The sequence below is a fragment of the Tachypleus tridentatus genome, chromosome 1 (genome assembly GCF_004210375.1).
Source record: "Tachypleus tridentatus isolate NWPU-2018 chromosome 1, ASM421037v1, whole genome shotgun sequence".
In the NCBI taxonomy this organism is placed as follows: Eukaryota; Metazoa; Arthropoda; class Merostomata; order Xiphosura; family Limulidae; genus Tachypleus; species Tachypleus tridentatus.
In genome coordinates, this window is record NC_134825.1 from 53,954,596 (window position 1) to 53,975,766 (window position 21,171).

At 31.2% G+C, this 21,171-nt stretch overlaps 1 protein-coding gene and 1 long non-coding RNA gene across 4 annotated transcripts in view; one reads left to right on the forward strand and one right to left on the reverse strand.

The window, feature by feature from the left end:
- Nucleotides 1-3,515: 3,515 nt before the first annotated feature.
- LOC143248998 (uncharacterized) lies at nt 3,516-19,370 on the forward strand. 2 transcript variants are annotated; one of them, XR_013027333.1, is made up of 3 exons: nt 3,516-3,692; nt 12,593-15,784; nt 19,240-19,370. It is a non-coding gene; the product is annotated as an uncharacterized LOC143248998 (long non-coding RNA). The 2 variants fall into 2 exon arrangements; XR_013027332.1 differs by having other exon boundaries at nt 3,530-4,487.
- The window catches only part of LOC143248989 (katanin p80 WD40 repeat-containing subunit B1-like), a 42,618-nt gene continuing 26,149 nt past the window's right edge, over nt 4,703-21,171 (reverse strand). Inside the window, exons 7-20 of one of the 2 annotated variants that reach the window (XM_076498100.1) lie at nt 20,957-21,072; nt 20,009-20,080; nt 19,237-19,387; nt 18,886-19,013; nt 18,009-18,062; nt 17,029-17,159; nt 16,406-16,456; nt 13,321-13,877; nt 12,576-12,743; nt 11,082-11,158; nt 10,566-10,640; nt 10,058-10,174; nt 9,530-9,696; nt 4,703-7,626 (exon numbers count right to left, since the gene is read on the reverse strand). In XM_076498100.1, coding sequence (XP_076354215.1) covers nt 9,564-9,696; nt 10,058-10,174; nt 10,566-10,640; nt 11,082-11,158; nt 12,576-12,743; nt 13,321-13,877; nt 16,406-16,456; nt 17,029-17,159; nt 18,009-18,062; nt 18,886-19,013; nt 19,237-19,387; nt 20,009-20,080; nt 20,957-21,072 — 1,830 coding nt within the window. In that variant the 3' untranslated portion in view covers nt 4,703-7,626; nt 9,530-9,563. Of the gene's footprint in view, nt 7,627-9,529; nt 9,697-10,057; nt 10,175-10,565; nt 10,641-11,081; nt 11,159-12,575; nt 12,747-13,320; nt 13,878-16,405; nt 16,457-17,028; nt 17,160-18,008; nt 18,063-18,885; nt 19,014-19,236; nt 19,388-20,008; nt 20,081-20,956; nt 21,073-21,171 lie in introns of both variants that reach the window. The other variant, XM_076498093.1, reaches the window with a different exon arrangement.

Consider the following 21,171-nt stretch of genomic DNA (forward strand, 5'->3'; position numbering starts at 1 on the left):
ATAATCAGCATATTCGTAGGGAGTTTGAACTTGTTCCTAGTCAAATATGTTTGTAAATCGTTTGGTGTACTTTGTGTGGAAAATAGATTCATACTTCTGTTGGGAGATTTTTCACGTATTTTTTATACCTTAACTACAGACAACTGAAGTAATACTGTCGTGAATTGTAGTTCTCACGGTCAAGTTAAATAGTATAAAGTTTGAGGAGTTGGAAGTGACAAAACAACACGGGTGGTTTGCTTTTTCTGGGGTATTGTCAGCCCTAAACTACGTCAAACAATAGCATCATTCTCCTTTTAATATGCAGTTTTAAGTAATCATAGGTCAAACGTGAAAACAAAATTCAATATGTGTCACATTTTAAGAGAAGTAAATCTACAAAGTAAAATAAAACTTTTTTTTCCCCCTCTTCCTATTTTGTAATGTTTTTTTTCCCACAACTGTAGCGGCATTCTAAACACTGTATTACACGACGTCAAAATTTTCACGTTTTATTTGTTTGTTGACGAAAAAATAAATCAGGAAATGCACATGGTGTGACGTTTATATAATATGACCCGCGGCAGAGAAAAAGTAGGATATTTTACTAAAAAATTGGCTGAAAAAAACACGAAAGATAATCGGAAAAGCGTATAAAGCACAACAGTAACTAGCTTAGCTACATCTGTCTCTCTGATACAGTGAATTATTCTGATAACAATCTTCAATATAATGAAAATAGATGTGCCCCCCCTCCCTGGGAACTTTATAAAAGATGGAATTCAATACGAATCTATTGCTAAAGAAGGTCGGTGCAGACGAAAATCAAAGCAAGTATGTGAACTGGTTTGTGACAATCTGTTTTCAACTGTTTGTGTATTTTTAGTACCTCCAATTCCTTAAAAATGACCTTCACTTGTACATTTGATAGACAATGATTTGAACAAGAAGAAAGTGGCAGAGATTTGGTATCTTCACAATTTTTTGCAAAATGACAAATTTCCTTTGTTTGTTTTTTGAATTTCGCGCAAAGCTACTCGAGGGCTATCTGCGCTAGCCGTCCCTAATATAGCGGTGTAAGACTAGAGAAAAAGCAGCTAGTCATCAGCACTCACCACCAACGCTTAGTCTACTCTTTTACTAACGAATAGTGGGATTGACTGTCACATTATATCGTCCACACGACTGAAAGGGCAAACAAGTTTGGTGCGATTTGAACCTGCGACCCTCAGATTACGAGTCGAGCACCCTAACCACCTAGCCATGCCAGGCCACGAAAGAGGGAAATGAGTTTGCTCAGATCAATGGAGATTACACGAAAAAATATAAATTCTTGTTTTGGATACGAGTACAATTTTTTTATTACGTAATGCGTGTGTATTCTGGCTAAGACAACATCCATGTTGTTAACGCAATGTCAGTTCTTGTACGTGATGTACGAATACACCATCTGAATGTCAATGAAATTGTGATACAAAGTAACAACGCCACGTGTTTTGCATCACAAGAGTAAATTCCATATATTTATCAATTAAAACAGACACAAAATCAATTTGCAGAGGTTAATAATGATATAACAACAGAGGAAGACATCCTTAAAGGCCTAACATTTTTTATGGTGTCGAAGGAACAACAGCTGTCCTTCTGGATGCCTACAACGTCGCTGGACCTGCTCTGAAAAAACCTCCAAAAAAACAGTTAAAGACAAAGACAGTTGGAATTAGATCGACTCAAGAAATCAATTGATATGAATATTCTGACTCGTTATTATAAGCTCTGGAACGAGTACTCCTGAAGTAAAATTATATATGATGCATTTTTAAAACAATCTCGGTTTCAATATCAAGGAGCATTCACTTTACAAAAAATGACTCCATTTACCAAGGATCCTGCTACACAAAATGTTAATTATGAAGATGATAATACACAACCACGTTCTTTGTCTTCTTCAGCATTAAGAAGAAGTTGTATTGACACGATGAGATCGTTAAGAGTTCCAGACGTATCAGATAAGATGGGAATGGCCCTTCCTTCATTGGTTTGTAGTTGGGCAAAATAAACTACTCGACTAATGCACGATTGTGAAAACAACAAAATCTCAGCAGATAAAGCTCACAATATTTCGGTGTATAGTATAAGTTTTTTGATTGGTTTACCTCATTCAATAATACTGTATCAAAAATTAACGAATTTTTTTCCAGGTGACATCAGCCGAAATGAAATATATGCTGAATTTTTATATGTAGTTTGTTTTGAATTTCGCGCAAAGTTACACGAGGGCTATCTGCGTTAGCCGTCCCTAATTTAGCAGTGTAAGAGGGAAGGCAGCTGGTCATCACCATCCACCGCCAACTCTTGGGCTACTCTTTTACCAGCGATCGACTGCCATATAACAACACCCCCACAACTGAAAGGTGAGCATGTTTGGTGTGATAGGTATTCGAACCCGTGACCCTCGGATTTCGAGTTGAGTGTCTTAACCACCTGGCCATGCCAGGCTCTCTGAACAGAATCACTATATGTTACTAATATATGACATACATATAACTACTAGAGCTATCAGCTGAAACTGAGTAGTCTATTATGCAACGAATAATTACAGGAAGAGAATCCTTCATCGCTTGATGGTGAGAATGGCGATTAAAATATGGTCCGGCATGGCCAAGCGTGTTAAGGCGTGCGACTCGTAATCTGAGGGTAGCGGGTTCGCATCCCGGTCGCGCCAAACATGCTCGCCCTTTCAGCCGTGGGGGCGTTATAATGTGACGGTCAATCCCACTATTCGTTGGTAAAAGAGTAGCCCAAGAGTTGGCGGTGAGTGTTGATGACTAGCTGCCTTCCCTCTAGTCTTACACTGCTAAATTAGGGACGGCTAGCACAGATAGCCCTCGAGTAGCTTTGTGCGAAATTCCAAGACAAACAAACAAACTTTCTATATAAAGTGGAAATATGAGGCATAAACCAGGTTAGAAGAAACAAATGAGTCTGTTTTGTTATCTACTGTTACTTATTGTATGCACAACAATGTAGAAGTTGTGACTCTTAACGTTTTCCGCTGGAATCAAACACATAAAACGAAGTAAGAGAAAGAAATGAGAGCAACCACCAACCAAACATAAACAATTTACATCGCATTAAAGGCAACGTTTTTATTTCACTTTTAAAGTACGAGAAATGAGTATTCAAAAAGTAGTAAAATTATCGTTGTTGTTCTTCGAGTCGAAGAAGCAAAACATACAGTGAACAATAGAGAACAAATCTGAAATTTTTACATCTTTATTTGAACCGAATGATTTTCTGTGTGACATGTTTTATTGCGGTGCAAAGTCAAGAAATACTCATTTTGTAGATTGAAGATGGTGTTTTACTGTGCTGTAAAGTTTGTTTATGTTGCTGGTTCTCTTATACTTGGTTTATTCATTAGGAAAACCTCTAGATCAGAAACGGGCTTAGCATTTTCTTGTGTTACTTTTAAAACAAAGTATTCATCAAGCACCTCATATTACCTACTATTATTACAAAAACCATGTTTTTAAAAAACATATTCATAGTGTCTTCAATTATAGCAATAAACACTAATTACCAACTAATTTATCTTAAGAATAATCACTACAAATCAGAGCCGGCGCTGAGGCTGCTGGGAGAAAAGCCGGAGCCGAGGGTGAGAACAATCTTGGACAAACTGTGTAACGGTTGGTTACTTTAGTGATGCAGTTGAGTATGTTATACAAATCTTGAATTATATGTAGATTGAGAACTGTATCGATATTTGAACTGGATATACAGTGTTATAAATATATATCATCTACGAGTGTCGAAATATACTTTTAGAAAAGTGTGTTGTAACTTGTAGTGCTTAAATCCTAAGGAATAACTAGTCATGGGCGGTAGAGCTTTTACGTGTAGGAACAGGTGCGGCAACGGAAGCACTCGTTCCACTGAAAATGGAGATAGACGAAAGAATTTTCGTGTACCTCCCTAAAAACTGAAAATATTTTTAGAGAAGGAGGGGGGAGACCATAAACAGCTACTTTAAACAGTACAGTATATTTCCGTGTTTCATGGATAAAAATGAAGGGTCACATTTTATTTTTCAGTTTATTCTAACACTATATATTTAGGAGTTAAATTTAAAACGCGTTATCATAAAATATGTAAATAGACTTAAAAGAATGAATGGACGAAGAGGGTTATGGCTGAGATTGAGTTCTGTTAGTTCGTGGTGTAAAATATAAATAACACCAAGTCAACTGATACTGTTTCGAGTGTGTAAATTTTCCCCTTGTGAAACTATGAAACCTTCCGTTCATAAACCTACCAAGGACGTTGCTCTTTGACTCCCATACCTTTCTGACAGATTTATATACGATGTTAACTCCGACTTAAAACTTGTAGGTTGCTACTCCTATGATTAACAACAACAGAGACAGACTAAATATAGTTTCTACTACTACTAGTGCATGTTAGTAATTGAGACCTGTGCTGGCTTTGCCACTCTTCATATCGAGGTAATACAGTAATATGTCTTATTTCCTAGTGTTGTAAGCTCAGTGTCGTGCTTAATATTTGATAAATAAACCTTCTAGAAGCCACAGTGAAACCTACTTCTTATTTCGTTTGTGAATAATATTAAATTTACCTTAAAAGGGATTAAAGTTGACCTCCAGTCCGGGTAGTAGACATTGAAATTGCATCAGAATTGTTAACAAATATGAGAAAGGGGTTTTTGCTTCTTTTTTTTTTTCAACGTACAATAAAGACATCACGACGCTTTTATTAAAGACAAACAAAATTTTATTGATAAGTGAGCAAACATACTTTCAACAATGTTGCAACTTCAGAACTGGAGTATAAAAGGAAAAATGAAACGATATATTACTGCTGATGGTGACGTTACGAACACGCATGAAATAAAGAAAACAATTTGATTGTAATGGATTCAGTGCCCTCACTGAACACGTAATTCTGTCGGCGGGAACATTTACAACATAACACTTACAATAATCATATAAAATATATACTTGCAAAATAAATTAAATGACTGAGCAGGCAAGTATAACGAATCAGTTTTAAAGATTTAAAACATGCTACTGTCATGTAGTATTCTTTAGACTACATGAAGTGTTTTTGGATTTAAACATTAAGTTATCAAATTATTGTTACATTGTTTATTATTAGTTGCTCCTGATAAGGAGTTATAGCAGAAATGTTCTTGCTTATTTGGTATATAAACTATAATCATTTAAATAATAAAAATGTTTCTCTTGAATACACCATGGAATGTTATTACTTTAGATAAGCTTTAAAACTGAAAATACAATATTTTGTTAGGAAGGTGTCATAAATTGTAATGTTATATGTGATTAAACAAGTGTATATCCTTTATTTTATAAATTGAAAACAAATAAGAATAAGTTGTGACGAAAAAGAGCAAAAAAAATTGAGATATTACTATTATAAAAAGAATTAATCAGTTATCTGTGTATATAAAATAAACATGAATATACGTAAAAGAAAAACAATTATGAAGACCTAAATCAAAGGTGTTGCTAGGTGCTGGCACTGGGGGCCAATGCTCCAATTCCATCCCCAGTTGGTGTCTTAAAAAGATCTGAACAGAAAACCACGATAGATATCATACTAAAATGCTGAAAATTTCCATGTCTATGGACATGAGCTCCAAATCTTTTAAGCACTTAGCAACACCTCTGACCTGAATTATTGACTGCCGTTATTTTCATAAAATTGTCCAAAGGACTACATTCTAAGCCACAGTTGGTATAAGGGAGGTTTGTCAGATCTTAAAAAATATGGCACAGTACAGTTACATTTTTAAATCACAGCACTTTATATGAGATAAAACAAATTACACAATCAATTTTTTCAATTGTTTCTGTGTTAACTTCATAGAAAAATATGGAAAGTTGACAAAAAATAAATTATCACAAGCTATATTAAACTTCTAAAAATATGGCTCTCTCATTTTGAAACCAACTTGCTTTTGGTGTTTTTCTAAGAATTATAAAATAAAGGCACCTTATAATAGTTTCAAGGTCATGCACAATTATAATCATAGTTTGCTTACTAGAGTCAACAGAAAGATATTGAGTAAACCACACAGAAACATAATAAAGTACTACTGCTCTTCATAATGTTGAGGCATTTCTCATTTCATTCAGTACAATTTATTTCACAAACATATAATAGACATTCTTTCAGGGAATATTTTCTTTCGTTATATACTGTGCTTTAGTTTTCAAGATTATATTTAATTATACCATAAAGAGATAGTTTCAGCTGAAAATAAGCAATCTTGCTTTAGAAGTCAATATATAAATTGAATTAAATCTAATATTTAGAGAAAAAATGGAAATAATTTCTAAGACTTTAGTTCACCTATTAAAATGTAGAATGGTATTTGCATCTAAAGCTAGGCTCACTTTTGCTCATTGGTGTATCTACTTCTTTCCAAGTTACTAGAATTAGTAATATTTTACATATATATATAATTATGTTGGTTTTTTTGCATACTTAATTATTCTTTCGGTTAACTAACTTACTGAAGACAGTTACTGAATCCACAAGGCAGAATTTGATGTTTAGTTAATTAAATATTGTGCCATTCAATTAACATTTTTATTTGTTAAACTTAGCTTGGTTAAAAAGTATAGGATGGTTCAAAAACAAATAAGAATTACTATGTAACTGAAGATGCCTTGTTTTGGAAAAAGTGGATTGCAAGATATTAGAAGTAACTATGGTTCAAGATATCTTTAAACAAAATATTCATTTTTTAATGAAAGAAAATGCAAACCCATGACATTTATACAAGTAAAAAACTAACAAACCATATTTTCTAGACCTCTGTACTCTAGGTAGCATTGTAAAAACTAAATAACCAGCTTGCTTGTGAATCAAATTAACAATTATATTATAAAGTCATTACCTTTTTAGTAATTATTGTTAGTTTCATATACTCACAATGACTTATAGTATTGAAGGTGATATGCTACAAGCCACACAATTGTTTTTCACCCAACACTGAACCAGCCACAACATAAATATATTTATATTACAAGTAGCACACACAGATAAATATATACATCCAGGAGTCCAAGATTCTAAGGTACAACAACTGCCAGTCATTTTGTTTGGTAGCCCTTGCAGTTACTGGCAAGTATTATTATTATCAGGCACTGTAGTCTTATTTTATGATTGAAAACAGGAGTTGAAATTCTGTTGTTACTCACTGGTACTGAGTACCAGAACTTATTTTTTTTACTGCAGTGCCAGTACTGGGACTTATTTGAACTGCTTTGTTATTTTTTATCTTTACACATATATTTTTTTTCGTTTTCAAAAACAGGTCCACTTCACCCATATGAGTACCTCTAGTTTTTTTCAGAATTTAACCTCTGACTGAAAATGATTTTCAGCAATAGTTGTAGGGTTTTTTCCTTTCTCAGGCTATGTAGGTTTGTATTAAAAATTATTAGATATATTTTATAGCCAAACCTATTTTATACACAAAGAAAGTTATTAAATTTATCTTCTTTGTTGTACCTGTTATTTGTTCCAATAGACTTCTGAAGCATGGCAACAGGTCACTGGCTCTATTATATCTCTTCTTCCATGTTCCATTCTAACCTAATGAAATAACCATATTGTTATTAAAGGCAAAACTGGAGCTCTAACAAAGCCCTTTTACAAATATTCTTTAAAATGTTTATAAACCTAAAGATGTACAAGTTATCATCTTATAACTTTTTATCACTTTTTAAAGAGAAGAGAGCACAATATCTAATTATGAAAATACCTTGTTCTCACATGTTTTTCAATTATAATAGATGTTTCATGCATATGAACTTACACCTGGAATCAGGTTTTCACACACACAAAAGAGCCTACTTAAAATTCCTTATTAAATCCTGACTTATGTTTTGTAGTATTTAACTAATTTCATAGATAAGCTACTAATTTTACTTTTAAAAACATATCTTACAGTTTTTCATTCTGGCATGTATTGAAAATTAAATAAGTGTGTGTGTGTATTTTATAGCAAAGCTGCATTAGGCTATTTGATGTGTCCACTGAAGGAAAATCAAACCCCTGATTCTAGCATTGTAAATTAATAGACTCACCACTGTTCCGCTGGGGGACAAAAAATGAACAAAAAATATAATAAAAGAATATTACGAACACTCTCAGTTTCATCATGTTTTGTATCATGCATTGAAATGTACTGTGTAGCTTTCCAAAATAATTTCTTTTAAGTTGCTTCTTCTTTGGCCTGGGATGGCCAAGCGCATTAAGGTGTGTTCTTGTAATCTGAGGGTCGCAGGTTCGCATCCCTGTCGCGTCAAACATGCTCGCCCTTTCAGTCGTGGGGGCATTATAATGTGATGGTCAATCCCACTATTTGTTGGTAAAAGAGTAGCCCAAGAGTTGGCGTTGGGTAGTGATAACTAGCTGCCTTCCCTCTAGTCTTACACTGCTAAATTAGGGACGGCTAGCACAGATAGCCCTCGAGTAGCTTTGTGCGAAATTCAAAAACAAACAAACAAACAATGCTTCTTTTTTTGTAATATATTTATTTACATTGACATGTAAATATAAAAAAAAAGTTTTTCTGTTTACATTCTGTCATTGTACAAGTAAGATCTTAACAATCAATCTGGCTTTAAGTATTTTTCATTATTTTCCAAACAAAAGCACTAAACTCTAATATGTTCAAATCAAAGATTCCAATAGATGGGTCTAAATGTTGATTTCTTAATATCTATTAGTTTGTAGTGAAGTATTTGATTTCACATTTAATGCATTTTAATTATTTTTATTTCAGTTTTTGTTCTTATTTACAGTTTCTAATTATGTTTTTTAATACACAAACATTGAGTTTTAAAACATTGCTAAATCTGTATTTTATTTGAAAAAAGATTTTTGATCTAAAATTTTATTTAAACATAGTTCATGATTGTAATAGTATTGAAAATAATTCTGGAAATGTTAAGGAAAAATAGTAATAGAAACAAATACTATGGGTATGTTACCTCTTTATTGAGTGAAAATGAACTGCATAAGAATATTGTCATATGCTGATAGTTTAAATTACGACTGGTTGTTATCCATTCAATTGGAAAGTGCAACACTGGTATAAAGTGTATAATATAGGTTTTCATTCCATGCTCAGTAGTAATAGTGTTTCCTAGCATGAATAAATCAAAATAATAATATTCTGTTCCCACTAGGACTTGAATCCATTTCTTCCATTTTGCACCTGTGCTCTGAAATTGGTGCTCTTTCAGTTGAGCCATCACAGAAAGCAGACTGTAGCCAACTACTAACTTAGTTAATACAATCTGAATACCACAATATCATACCTGTCATAAAAATCAGTATATGCAGAATTATTAACCTTCACTGAAATTAATACAAATTTCTATGCATTATGCATTTTTTACTGTGACCTAATTGTATGTATTTGTTATTCTCAGCATACTAGTAATTTTTTCTAGAAATAATAATCTACTTATCTAAACTCGTTTCTCACTTTAAAATTCCTCAGAATGCTCTTTATCAAGTTTTTACTCCAGGCCTTGCATCAGTAAATGCAGTTCTCTGAATGAGTGTCCTAGTTTTCCTTGCATGGTCTGCCGTTTTAGAAGGAATGTGCGGATGGATAGGAGTTGATTGTAGCAGCTGACACACTTGTTATACCTGAAAATCAAATAAGCTGCATTTGTATATCTTAAAATTATTTTTTTACACTGTTAAATAATATGAAAATAAGAACTTACTATACAATAAGTTATGCATTGTATTACAGTTATTATTTAATATTTACAAATGAAAGTCAAAGTTTTTGATAAAGAGCATAGTTGTTGAAACAAAACTAGCCACACAGTATTTTCTTAAGTTAATCAATGATATTTTGAATAAAGTAACATAACTGTACAACATTTTTGACAAAGTAAATTTAACAACTGACAAAAGGGTTAAAAAGCAATCAGTACAAAGATATAAAGTCACAGAACAAATGATTTTACTTTAGTTCAAATAAACTACAAATGAACATTACCTTTCTTCACGACTTATGTCAACACCTATACCAGGAGGAGCTGTTATGTTGGTTTTTATAACAGTTGCAAAATTCTTTAGGATCAGTTTTAAACTGGCACATCCAACTGACATATACCTGTTTAAATGAACAAAATGTTTAAAATTTAAAATGTATACTAAGGTATTTTGCTTCTTTAAGAAAAATTTCTAACATAAAAGATATCTATTAAACTATTAGTATACATGAGATTATAGACAGATGCCAACATAATGCCCTACACTCTGGATTTTTGGTATCTAGATTGCAAGTCATTATTACCCAACACTTTTTTTTTTAAATGAATTAAATTACAGAGATATAATCATAGGTGATATATATCCATGGCATACTTTTCAAATGTGGAAGTTTTATTTTGCTGCAGAGGTATACAGTGTGTACTATAAAATAAAGATAAACCTTTATTAATGTTATTACTAAATTATAAAGGGTGTGCAATTAGTAACAGGTGATAAAATATCTTACTCACGATTCAAATCTACTTTGTAAAAGATCATAAACAGTAGGCAGCAGAAGCTGGCAAAAATCTAGAGTCCACAGCTTCCTGAAATAAAAGAACAAATTAATACACACTGTTTGTAATAAAATTAACAGATTACTAGAAAACTTAAGTAAAAACTAAAACAAATTCAATATCAGATCTTTAACATGATCAGAAAAATACTTTAATACACTAAGAACAAGTTAAGAATGAAATATACTGGGCAAAAAAAAAGAAAAAAGAAAGGTTCTTTTATAGATGATTCAAGTCTTCATGTTGAACAAAGTTGAAGTGAGAAGTAGTTGCCTAATTCAAAGTGTATATGTATGAATTTTTTTTTTTTCACAGTTTCTCCTATGGAAAAATTTCTCTACAGCCCATGGACTAATCACTATTATGTTATTATGTACTAGTTTGTTGTAATCATTTCATTTTGTAAATCCTTAAATAGATAAAGTACAAGATAGTTTCAGTAAGAAGTTTGTTTTTAAATATTTTACTTACGATTTTGATGTGACGATGTTTAGAACATCCACTATAAGAGCCATGTCTTTCATGTTGATTGCAGTATCAAGAGCAGTCTGAAAGAAATAATAGATTACTTGAAAATCTGAATGCAAATGAAGTAAATTAGGAAAGAATTGGAAATAGGCCCATACCAAATGTTGCAGCTACACAAAGTACCAACTCCTAGGGGGCATAAGTTTACATTTTTGAATGCAAGGATAAATTAGATTTGTTAGAGAAGGGGCAGAGAATTTATATCTTGCACAGTAGGGCTCTGAAATGAAACTACTATTGTTGTCTAAAACAACTATGAGAATTATAGTCACTAATATATATCATATTTTGTCTTTGCTACTAGCCAATTACAATTTGGTTAAATTTTGATAACAATAATATTAATGGTATATAAAAAATAAAGAAACTGGAAATGTTTAAATTGATGAGCAACATTACAAAATAAATGAATACAAAAAGTTTCAGAATATTTCACACATATATTTTGTTGAACATTGTTTCTACACAAGGCAACTTATTCTCTTTTACATCATTGGCAGACTCAGAAATGGTACCTTGGAATTTTTAGAGCTGAACTTTTGTCCAAAAGCTTACATTGATATAACTTTACATAAAAAAACACTTTTGTATAAGGTTCTGTATGCTAGAAAATTTTTATTTTTCTAGTTACAGAACCAAGTGAAAGTCATAGAATGAAAATTTTAATTTTCTCTTTAGTGAGCCCACAATGATGCTAATTCATCCTTCTATGACTGTGGGTGGGTATATGGCTTTGTTGTTTAAAATAAAATATGTTTAGGATATTCTTTTAATACTGGCAAATTTCAATACCTAGCTTTCTGTGTTTGGATATTTATCAGTTATAGATGGGTACTCTAAATAGGTACATTGAGAGACTTTGAAAGTATTTAAAAATCCTGTTAAGACTGGACAATTCAAATTAGATGTTTAAAGTTTTTATATATTTATAGTTTTAGTATACTTACCATACTGAATCATATTTTCCTAAATCAAAATTTAAATCTTAGCTTTTTGGCAATTAACATGATAATGCAAAAGAAACAAAACCACATTCATATTTGTTATGTGTGTTAACTATTATTAAACAGACAAACATCATGACTTAATGCATGCACACATAAAGTACACACATATTTGTTAGGCATAACTGGGAAAAGTAGTTTTTCAGGTAAGTAAAAAAATGATGGGTAATTTCTTCTGAAATATGGCATTGTAATAGCAAGCCCATTCAGTGGTAAAAGCTCTCAAACTTCATGCTCTCACTACTTTGAAAATTAATAGTTTATGTAATGGAATTTTTTTAATGTATTTTTCATCCTTCCTGACTCCTAAAGGAACTTAAAATACTGAGGTACCCAGGTCTACAGGCTTACAATGCTGAAATTAGGGGTTTGATTTCTCACTGTGGATGCAGCAGATAGCCCAATGCAGCTTTAAAACAATTAATCAATTTACCTTTGGTTCTTTTGTAGTCCACTGAGCTAAAATAATCTGAAGGTTCTTCTGTCGGTGCTGGAGAACTGACATCATTGACTGGTGGCCCTTAAAGATGGAGGACATAGCTTCTGCCTCTGAGATCTCTGGTTGGGGATGACCACTAGTTTTGAGCCTGTTCTGTAAATGCTTCTTTAGGGAACAAGAAGAGACTCATTGTACTGGTTAAAAAACTTTAAATTTACCATAGATTTAAAACATTTAGATAAACTACAATGGTATCAACTATATAATACTGGTAAGTAAGTAATTTGTTTGGAAAAATCCCAAAACTTTACTGATACATACAGTAAATGTAATTATTGGTTTTAGGATTTTTGTCAGTATATTTCAAGAGGTATCAAGGAACAGAAGCAGCTCAGAATGCTCTTAACACTTTTAAGTTTCCATTCATACATTTATTGCAAACAAATTTTATTATTAATTTGAAAATCAAAAATTAATTCATAATTATATCTATTAACAAAATATATGTAAATTTATTAAGCATTTTCACATGAACCATTTGAACTAGTTTTTATTAGGATTACTTCATTCAAACAATATTGATTTTTGAAAAATTTCCTGTGGACATTATATTTCTTATTTTTATAAAATAAAATGTTACTGATATTTTATGCCATGTAACTAACTTCTTAAAATCATTATCACACCAAAGGTAAAGTTCATTAAAACAATAATAGGTATATTCAATTTCAGAACATACAGGCAAGAAATTTTCTAACTCCAGTCCTACTGGATGGTCTCTCTGATCTGGTACAAATTCTTTATGGTTCCCCAAGTCCATCCATGTTTGGTTTAGGAAGGACCTTTCAAAATTTGAAAAGTCTGAATTTGTTATGTGTTGTTGCTCAGGAAGGACAATTGCTTTCTGTTGGTGGACATCTTTATCAGGTATTATATGGATGGGTCTGACTATGGATACAGATGAAGACTCCATATTTAGTATTTTTTGTTTTAACACTGTTGTGCTTTTCTCTGTAAGTTTAACAGAGTTTGGTAACAAATTTCCAACTGAACACTGCAAAGGGCTTTGGCTTGGAGATTTTAGATTTGGAATTTTGGTATATGTAGTATTAAGATCAAAAGAAGACAGAGAGCTGCTACTGATTAGAGTGGGGGATGATATGGGTGACAGAATTTCAGACCTCTTCCCAACAATGAGACTGGAAGACTTCTCTGGCAATGATGGATATTTAGCAGAGGTAATATTTTCTGGTGATCTGATTGGCTCATGTTGGGGGCTGTTGATTTTAGTCAGATCTAAAATAGATGTCAAAGATAATTACTTTTTAGAAAGACATTTTAATATTCTATATTCTGTACATAAACATGGAAGATAAATGATTAAAAAATGTCAACATAACGTATGAAGAAAGTCACTACTTTCAATAATATACAAATATTTGATTTTACATCAAGAAGCAATAACAACTCAGAAGTTGAGTACCTTGTATTAAAACGATTTTGAAGTCTCAACAAGTTATTACATTCCATTTCATAATGTCCCATTATGCTCTACTTGACAGTGTGTTTTCTTATAGTAAAGCCACATCAGACTATCTGCTGAGCCCAACAAGGAGAACTGAACCCCTGATTTTAGTGTTGTAAATCCGTAGACATGCTGCTGTACTCACGGGGTGCCTATTTGACAGAAAAGCATTTTGATAATAGCCCTGCAGCATAGTTTCCATTCCAAAAGACTCCATAATGAGATTTTCATGTCCAAAGCACACCATTCTCCCCATGGTTTCCATTATCTATCTGATGTATGACAATAATGGTTCATCTGTGTCCATGTTAACAGTATGATCATACAAATATTCATAGGTATTACATCCAGCAACGTAGCTGGTATGTCTTTGTATGGTATCAGATAAAAACTGATTTCATTTTCCAGCTCTTTGAGGTATGTTATAGATTATTTAAAATGTTGAAAAATTTTATTGCTCTTCTGTAGGAAGATCCTTCTTGATTATGTTGCATATTATTGTATGGGGCATGTAAACAGCTTTTATCACTGACTTTTTTGTTCATGAGTTCTCACTTGTTAGATGACACAGCATTTTTATGCTACAACTGAGGTAAAACTTAAGGCAGGTCCCTTTCCAGATGGTCCTAGTTCTCCAAGTTGACTCATTATTTTCTTCTTCAATGCCATTAAGTAAATGAACATATTTATCTTGGAAATCCTAAATTCCCAATTTTAACAAACCTTTATAATCTGAGTGGAGGAATATTTTGCTTTGAAAAGGGCTGTTGCATACCCTTTTCAAAATTATTCATTTTTGGTGGCATCCCATTGTACTACATTTAAAACACCAACCAACGTGAAAATATAGTTTTGATACATTCTGTTCTCTCTTGATTGTGGATTGAATGCAGCTTGCTGATTTTAATATTCAAAATCATTTTCATATAGCGTACTCAAGTTTCTGTAGAATATGAACTTTTTACCACTTGTAACAGTTTACAGTTAACTTTTGTTTGCACTCTTATGTTGAGTATTAGATTGAGCATGAACAGCACAGAAAATAAAGGTCAACAAACAAACATGCTTTAATTTGGTGTGCAATGTAGTGTGATGCTCATCCAACCCCTCCCCCAATGTTTTCATTGTATTTGTATCAATCTTATAAAATGGTCCTTAGCATTGAATAAACCTGAAAATACAGAAATGTTTGGAACATTCTAATCCATGGGCAGGGCATCAACAATTATTCCAAAATAAATGTATACAAGGGGAAGGACAAATTAATAAGGACTGACCTAAGTCTCTGTATAATCCTTTGAAATGAGCTTTACCCTACTTCAGGGAGAAGACATGTACATAGAATTAAACAAGAACAAGCTTTTGTGTAATAGCTACTATATAGTATGTAGGTATAGTTGTTATTCTGTCTGGAAAGATATTTCAGTATGTATTTTGAGTTAGGGTTTAACTAGTTAGGAGTGGAATATCTTTTCCTGATTGAACTATGATGTCAATGGAATCTAACAGCTGACCAATGCTGTCATGGAACAGAAGTCACGAGTTTTGGACCAGTTTGATCCTAGTTTGTCTACAACAAGTACCTTTTTTTTTTGCTGTTGGAATATTCATTCTAAGAGAAAGAAAACTTCAAGACCAAGAACACTGACTACTCCAGAGTGAAGAATTACTGTCATTAGTGAGTATTTGTTCTGTGTTTTTCCTTTCTGGTTGTTTGACTAAAGCTTCTGTTCGTTCACTGAATGTTTGACAGTCTATTTATTCATACACCAAAGAAACGTAAGCTCAATTTAAATACTTCAGTCACAAAGGTCCTTATAATTTTTCAAGAAAATTCTGTCTAACAGTTGTGAGAAAATCAGTTTCAAACTGAAGATACCACAAATGTGTTAATGTTTACAAAAGCAAGAAGATTCATGTTTGTTTATACCTTTGTGTAATCAGTTTATCAGAAAGGTGTAGAATCTGCATGAACATTTAGAAACATTTCTTAATAGTGAAATATATTCTTCAACAGTTATATAAAACTAAAATAAGATGATATTCATATAATAACAAGTGCAATTTTGCTTTTGTAGACATTACCTATAAGGTAATGAAGCACAATAATTGTTTGTTAATATACAAGTTGAATGTCTGTATATTCTGACCACTTCATATTTTAATGTTTAGAGGTATACATAAATCCTTAGTACATTACCATAATTATTACAGGTAGTAAGAAATAAAGGTACAATTATCTTTGTAATGTATAACAAATATTAAATGAAAATAAATAAAAACCATTTTTAGAGCATACCTTCAGTAGGTGTTGGAAGAAACTTCTTGTCCTTTGGAGGAGTTCGACACACTGATAACACATAACAAGGAGAAAATTAGAAATTACAAAAAGATAGCTTACTGTGTATAAATATGTTAATTGAGTATAAGATGACTATTTTGAATGATTCATGCATGAAAAAACAAACAAACTCTGACAACCTTATATAAATGAGAAATGATTACTGTAGTAAGTTAGAAAAAACTGATATAAAATTACATACAGAAATGATTACTGTGGTATGTTAGAAAAAAACTGATACAAAAGTACACAGAGAAATGATTACTGTAATATGTAAGAAATAAGTGAAAAAAAATTACATACCCTTCTCTCAACATAACTGTTTTTAAATCACTTAAACAGATAAATGATAGAAGCTCCTTATACTTGAAAATGTTGAAACTAGTTTCCAAGTTTTTGTACAAATATTTTTATGTAAGAGTGTGATTTATTTTTCATTAATTTTGCTAACATACGTGTACTTTACACTGCTATGTTTCTCTTTCTAATGATTAAAAATATCTGTTAGATGATCTGCTATTAGCAATGTTTAAGTTTCTGAACTGTATTATGACCATTTAACAAAAATGATCTCAACTGACATTCACTGGAAGGATGAAATATTTCATTGTAGTAGTCGTGATCATTTACTTCAACAAAGGACTGGAAATCATCTTCAGAGTCTGTCTCACGAACGAGATTATTACCATCTTCAATTTGTACTTGCAGCAACCTGTAAGAATAAACTGTTTTGTATGTATTTACAAAACTGAATATTTGTTTAATTCACATAGTATTTATGTTGCTGTTTAATAGCTTATAAGGAATGTAATAAAACTTCTTTGAACAAGTTTCTAGATATAAAGATGAGAGAGTGAGCACACAAGTGAGAGTGAGGTTTAAAATAATTTTGTACAATAAAACCACAGTAATCTTACTTACTGTATTAAAACTATTAAGCTACACCTAATATTTTTAGTATTTGAATAAAGAATACAACATATTAATCAAATTTCACTATCATATTTCATTTAACTTGAATAAAGTATTACAGCAAAACAATGCACTTTTATAATTTTATGTACTCCAAGCTTAAAATATATTTTTTACAGAAATTAAACAAAAAACATACTGTACTCCTTAGCATATTTAATGTTATTGCAATACAGTATTGAAAATACAGTTTAAAATCAAGGTTAAACAAAGTGCAAAACATACATTAAAACTCAAATTGAAAGTACTATGATTCTTTATCTTTAAAAACTCCTCATTTATAATTAATTATTTTTAGAATGTTGTGGCATAGAAAATGTAAGATGTGCAATTATTCAATTGTATGAAAGCATATTTTTCCCCATTTGATACAGTAAAATGTTAAGCAATAACACAAAGTTGTTAAAAACATCTTTTACATAAATAAATTTAAATACTAAAATGCATACTACTTTAGCTACATATATCATGATAAAAATTAAAAGGAAGGAAAACCTGATATATTTTTACACAAGTGAATCAGATTAATTAGTAAACAAGCAATAAGAATGAGCAAAAGCTTTATATAAATTACGGCAGTTGTACTTACAATGTTTGGTTACTTACTGCTTGACCTTTGTTGAAGCTTTTCCTGACATGGTTGCTATGAAATGAAATGATAAACAGTTATTCTAGAGATATATATAAACAAACAAGAAGACTGATTCTGTTGTTTGTTAATTACTATGCGATATTAAAAAACAAAATAAAGCACCATATAAATATAAATGAAAACAACAAATTTCTCAGCAATTCATTTTAAACATTGTATTATAAACAATTCTACTATTTTAACATTTGCAACAATATTATTGTGATATTACATAAGCAAACAACAATTTATAAACATAAAGAAGAATTTTATTGAATGTGGAACATACTACATGTTTTGACAAAGCATTGGTCTGTGTTTTTTAGAAGACAGACCACAGTTATGTTCAAACCAGAAGTATGATCTACCATTCATTAATTTCTTCCTTATGCTTATAAATTGTCTGCATACCTATCATCATATCAACATAATTTGCTTCATCACTCAAATATTGTTGTGTCATGTAACCATCTTTCAAATTAAGCATACAATTTTATAATAATAAGCATCATCTTACAGTTTTGTGTATAATTTCTCTGGTTTTATACAAGTTCTAATACATTTGTAAAGTTTCAAAATGTAAATTATTATTTTCGATTAAGAACTTCTTGTAATAGCTTTTATGAAATAATTTAAGAATTTAAGATAATTAAATCACACTAACAAGGGCAAAGTGGATGAACAAAGCTTACTTCATTCTCACAAACTTTCTGTAGTATCAAAAGTAATTTTACACATAGCTCTAATAAACTTTTACGTGGTTAACTGTTACAAAACTTTCATCGTTACCAGTGAGGGAGGATTTAAAATGAGATTCCTACTGTACAGACATTACCTGGGAGAAAATGTTGTTTGTGATTCACATGATTTACCCTGAGCAGTTGGAGAAACAACAAATGGCTGTAAATGCTTTAAATCTATTACATAGACAGACACATTGGTGAGGGAGAATGCTCCAGCAATCTATCAAGTGAAATATAAAATTACAATCTTTAGAATTATATTCAAGAATATTAATTATTATGATAGTTTATGTTTTTTAATTACTTTGAACCTAGATATCTATAGTGACAATTCAATACCATAATTACATTGATAACTTTAGAATACTAACAGCTTTGATCTTTCAAGGTTAACATAACAGCTTTATGTATGATTATGTGGTTTATTCAAAATCTTTACTCACTAGCTCATTGTGAGAGGTGGAGATGTCAGAAACTTTCCCCCATCCCATCATTACAGTGTCTAGTGTACGGGAAGGTTCCCAGCTATACACTTTCAGAACATCTTGAGCTCCACCAAAAACACATTCACCATCTGAACTGAAATGTATACACCTAGTTGTTGGAGGAAAAAATTATTTATTATTTTATATATTTCCAGTTTTTATATCAGCATACCTTATACATATGTTTTAACAGTCGTTCATAAATTTTAATTCTTATGTAAAGGAGAAAAGGCATATGTTCAAATAAATAATATTTTTGGTCAGTGTGCATAATATACTTTTAAAAATGACTTATAATTATAATTTGTTATGCTATATATTTGGTGCCTTATATGAATACCTTAAAGTTATTGATAAAAGAGGGAAATAAACTGAATGAAAAACACAACATTGATTTTGGATAATTAATAGTTAAAAAAACAAAAATATTCCAGAATTAAATGTTTTATTGAAATATCAAAAGTTTTAAATAGTTATATTTCATCATTATAGACAGTTATTAAAAAACAGAAACTTTATAATAAAGAGTTGAATGTGAGTTATTGTTAGTGTTTTTTGTCTAATTTATTTGTTTATAGTTGAGCACAAACCTATATGATGGGTTATCTGTGTTGTGCCCACTACAGTTTTTGAAACCTAGTTCATAGAGTTATAAGTCTGCAGACTTGCTACTGAGGCACTTTTATCTAATGAATTAATTGTTGTTACCAATACAGGATTGAATAATTACCTAATAGGACCGCAGTCTCCTTCAGTAGATGAAACTTGTTGAAAATTCTCCAGATCCCAGAATCTTATTGATCTATAAGAAATGGTAGTACCATACATCAATGTTAAAAGTAATACTCTGATCTGAAAAAAGTTTATTTTCATGTCTAAGATAAAGAATGAAGATGTGTTTCAAATCTGTCAAAATAAGCTCATATTCCTAAGAAATGGTAACTTTCTTCAAATTCTCAAATAAGTTGATTGAACTGTGAATTCAAATTTACAGTACTTATAAAACATAAAACATAACACTGAAATTATAACATGATAGAAGAAACAAACCAAGTCTGTAAATTTTGATGTTCTAATTTGTAGTATAGCATTTTAAAGATAAATCTAAAATATTTTGGCATGGAAAGAAATGTATGTAAAGAGTATTTAGGTAGTTCAAACACAAGGTTAATTACTTACAATTAATTAGGATCACAACAGAAGTATTATTTGGTGATATCACAAATTGTTTGCAGGTTTATGGTGGAGATTGTAATCTACATGATAGTAACATAAGTGAGAAATAACCAAAACCATGACAGATAACCTAATTAGGTCATATAGTAATTCACTGACTCCAACTACAAGTGACATATTACAAGTTGAGGTCACAAATGATATCAGTAATGATCATGAAAATAGTTTATTAAGAGTAATTTTTGTCCTGGACTGGTGAAACTTATATTTTCTATTTAAATTAATGTATTCTTTCAAAACTGGTACATATTTTAGTTTTGTTAGCTCTTTCAGGGAACAATTAATTAAAAATTCATACACATTTGACATTATACCTGTAATAGTGGCTGCATTTTTAAATAAAATAACACAACTAGAGACTTGAAAATAGCACACAATACTGTATCTTAACATGAACTGTAAATTATATAACATAAGTCAACCTGTAAAGTGTGTCACTTACTTGTCTGTGCTTCCGCTTGCTAAAAGAAACTCATTGGGATGAAACTCTACATCAGTGACAGGTCCTGTGTGTCCCTTGAATTCTTTAAGCATCTTGCCTGCAACCAGGTCCCACAGCTTATAAAGTAGGTTATAGAGAAAAGTTAACACCCACATAGATACACATTACTACCTAAAGACTGAAAAGTCTATTTGGAGTTAAAAATACTGTTTTTT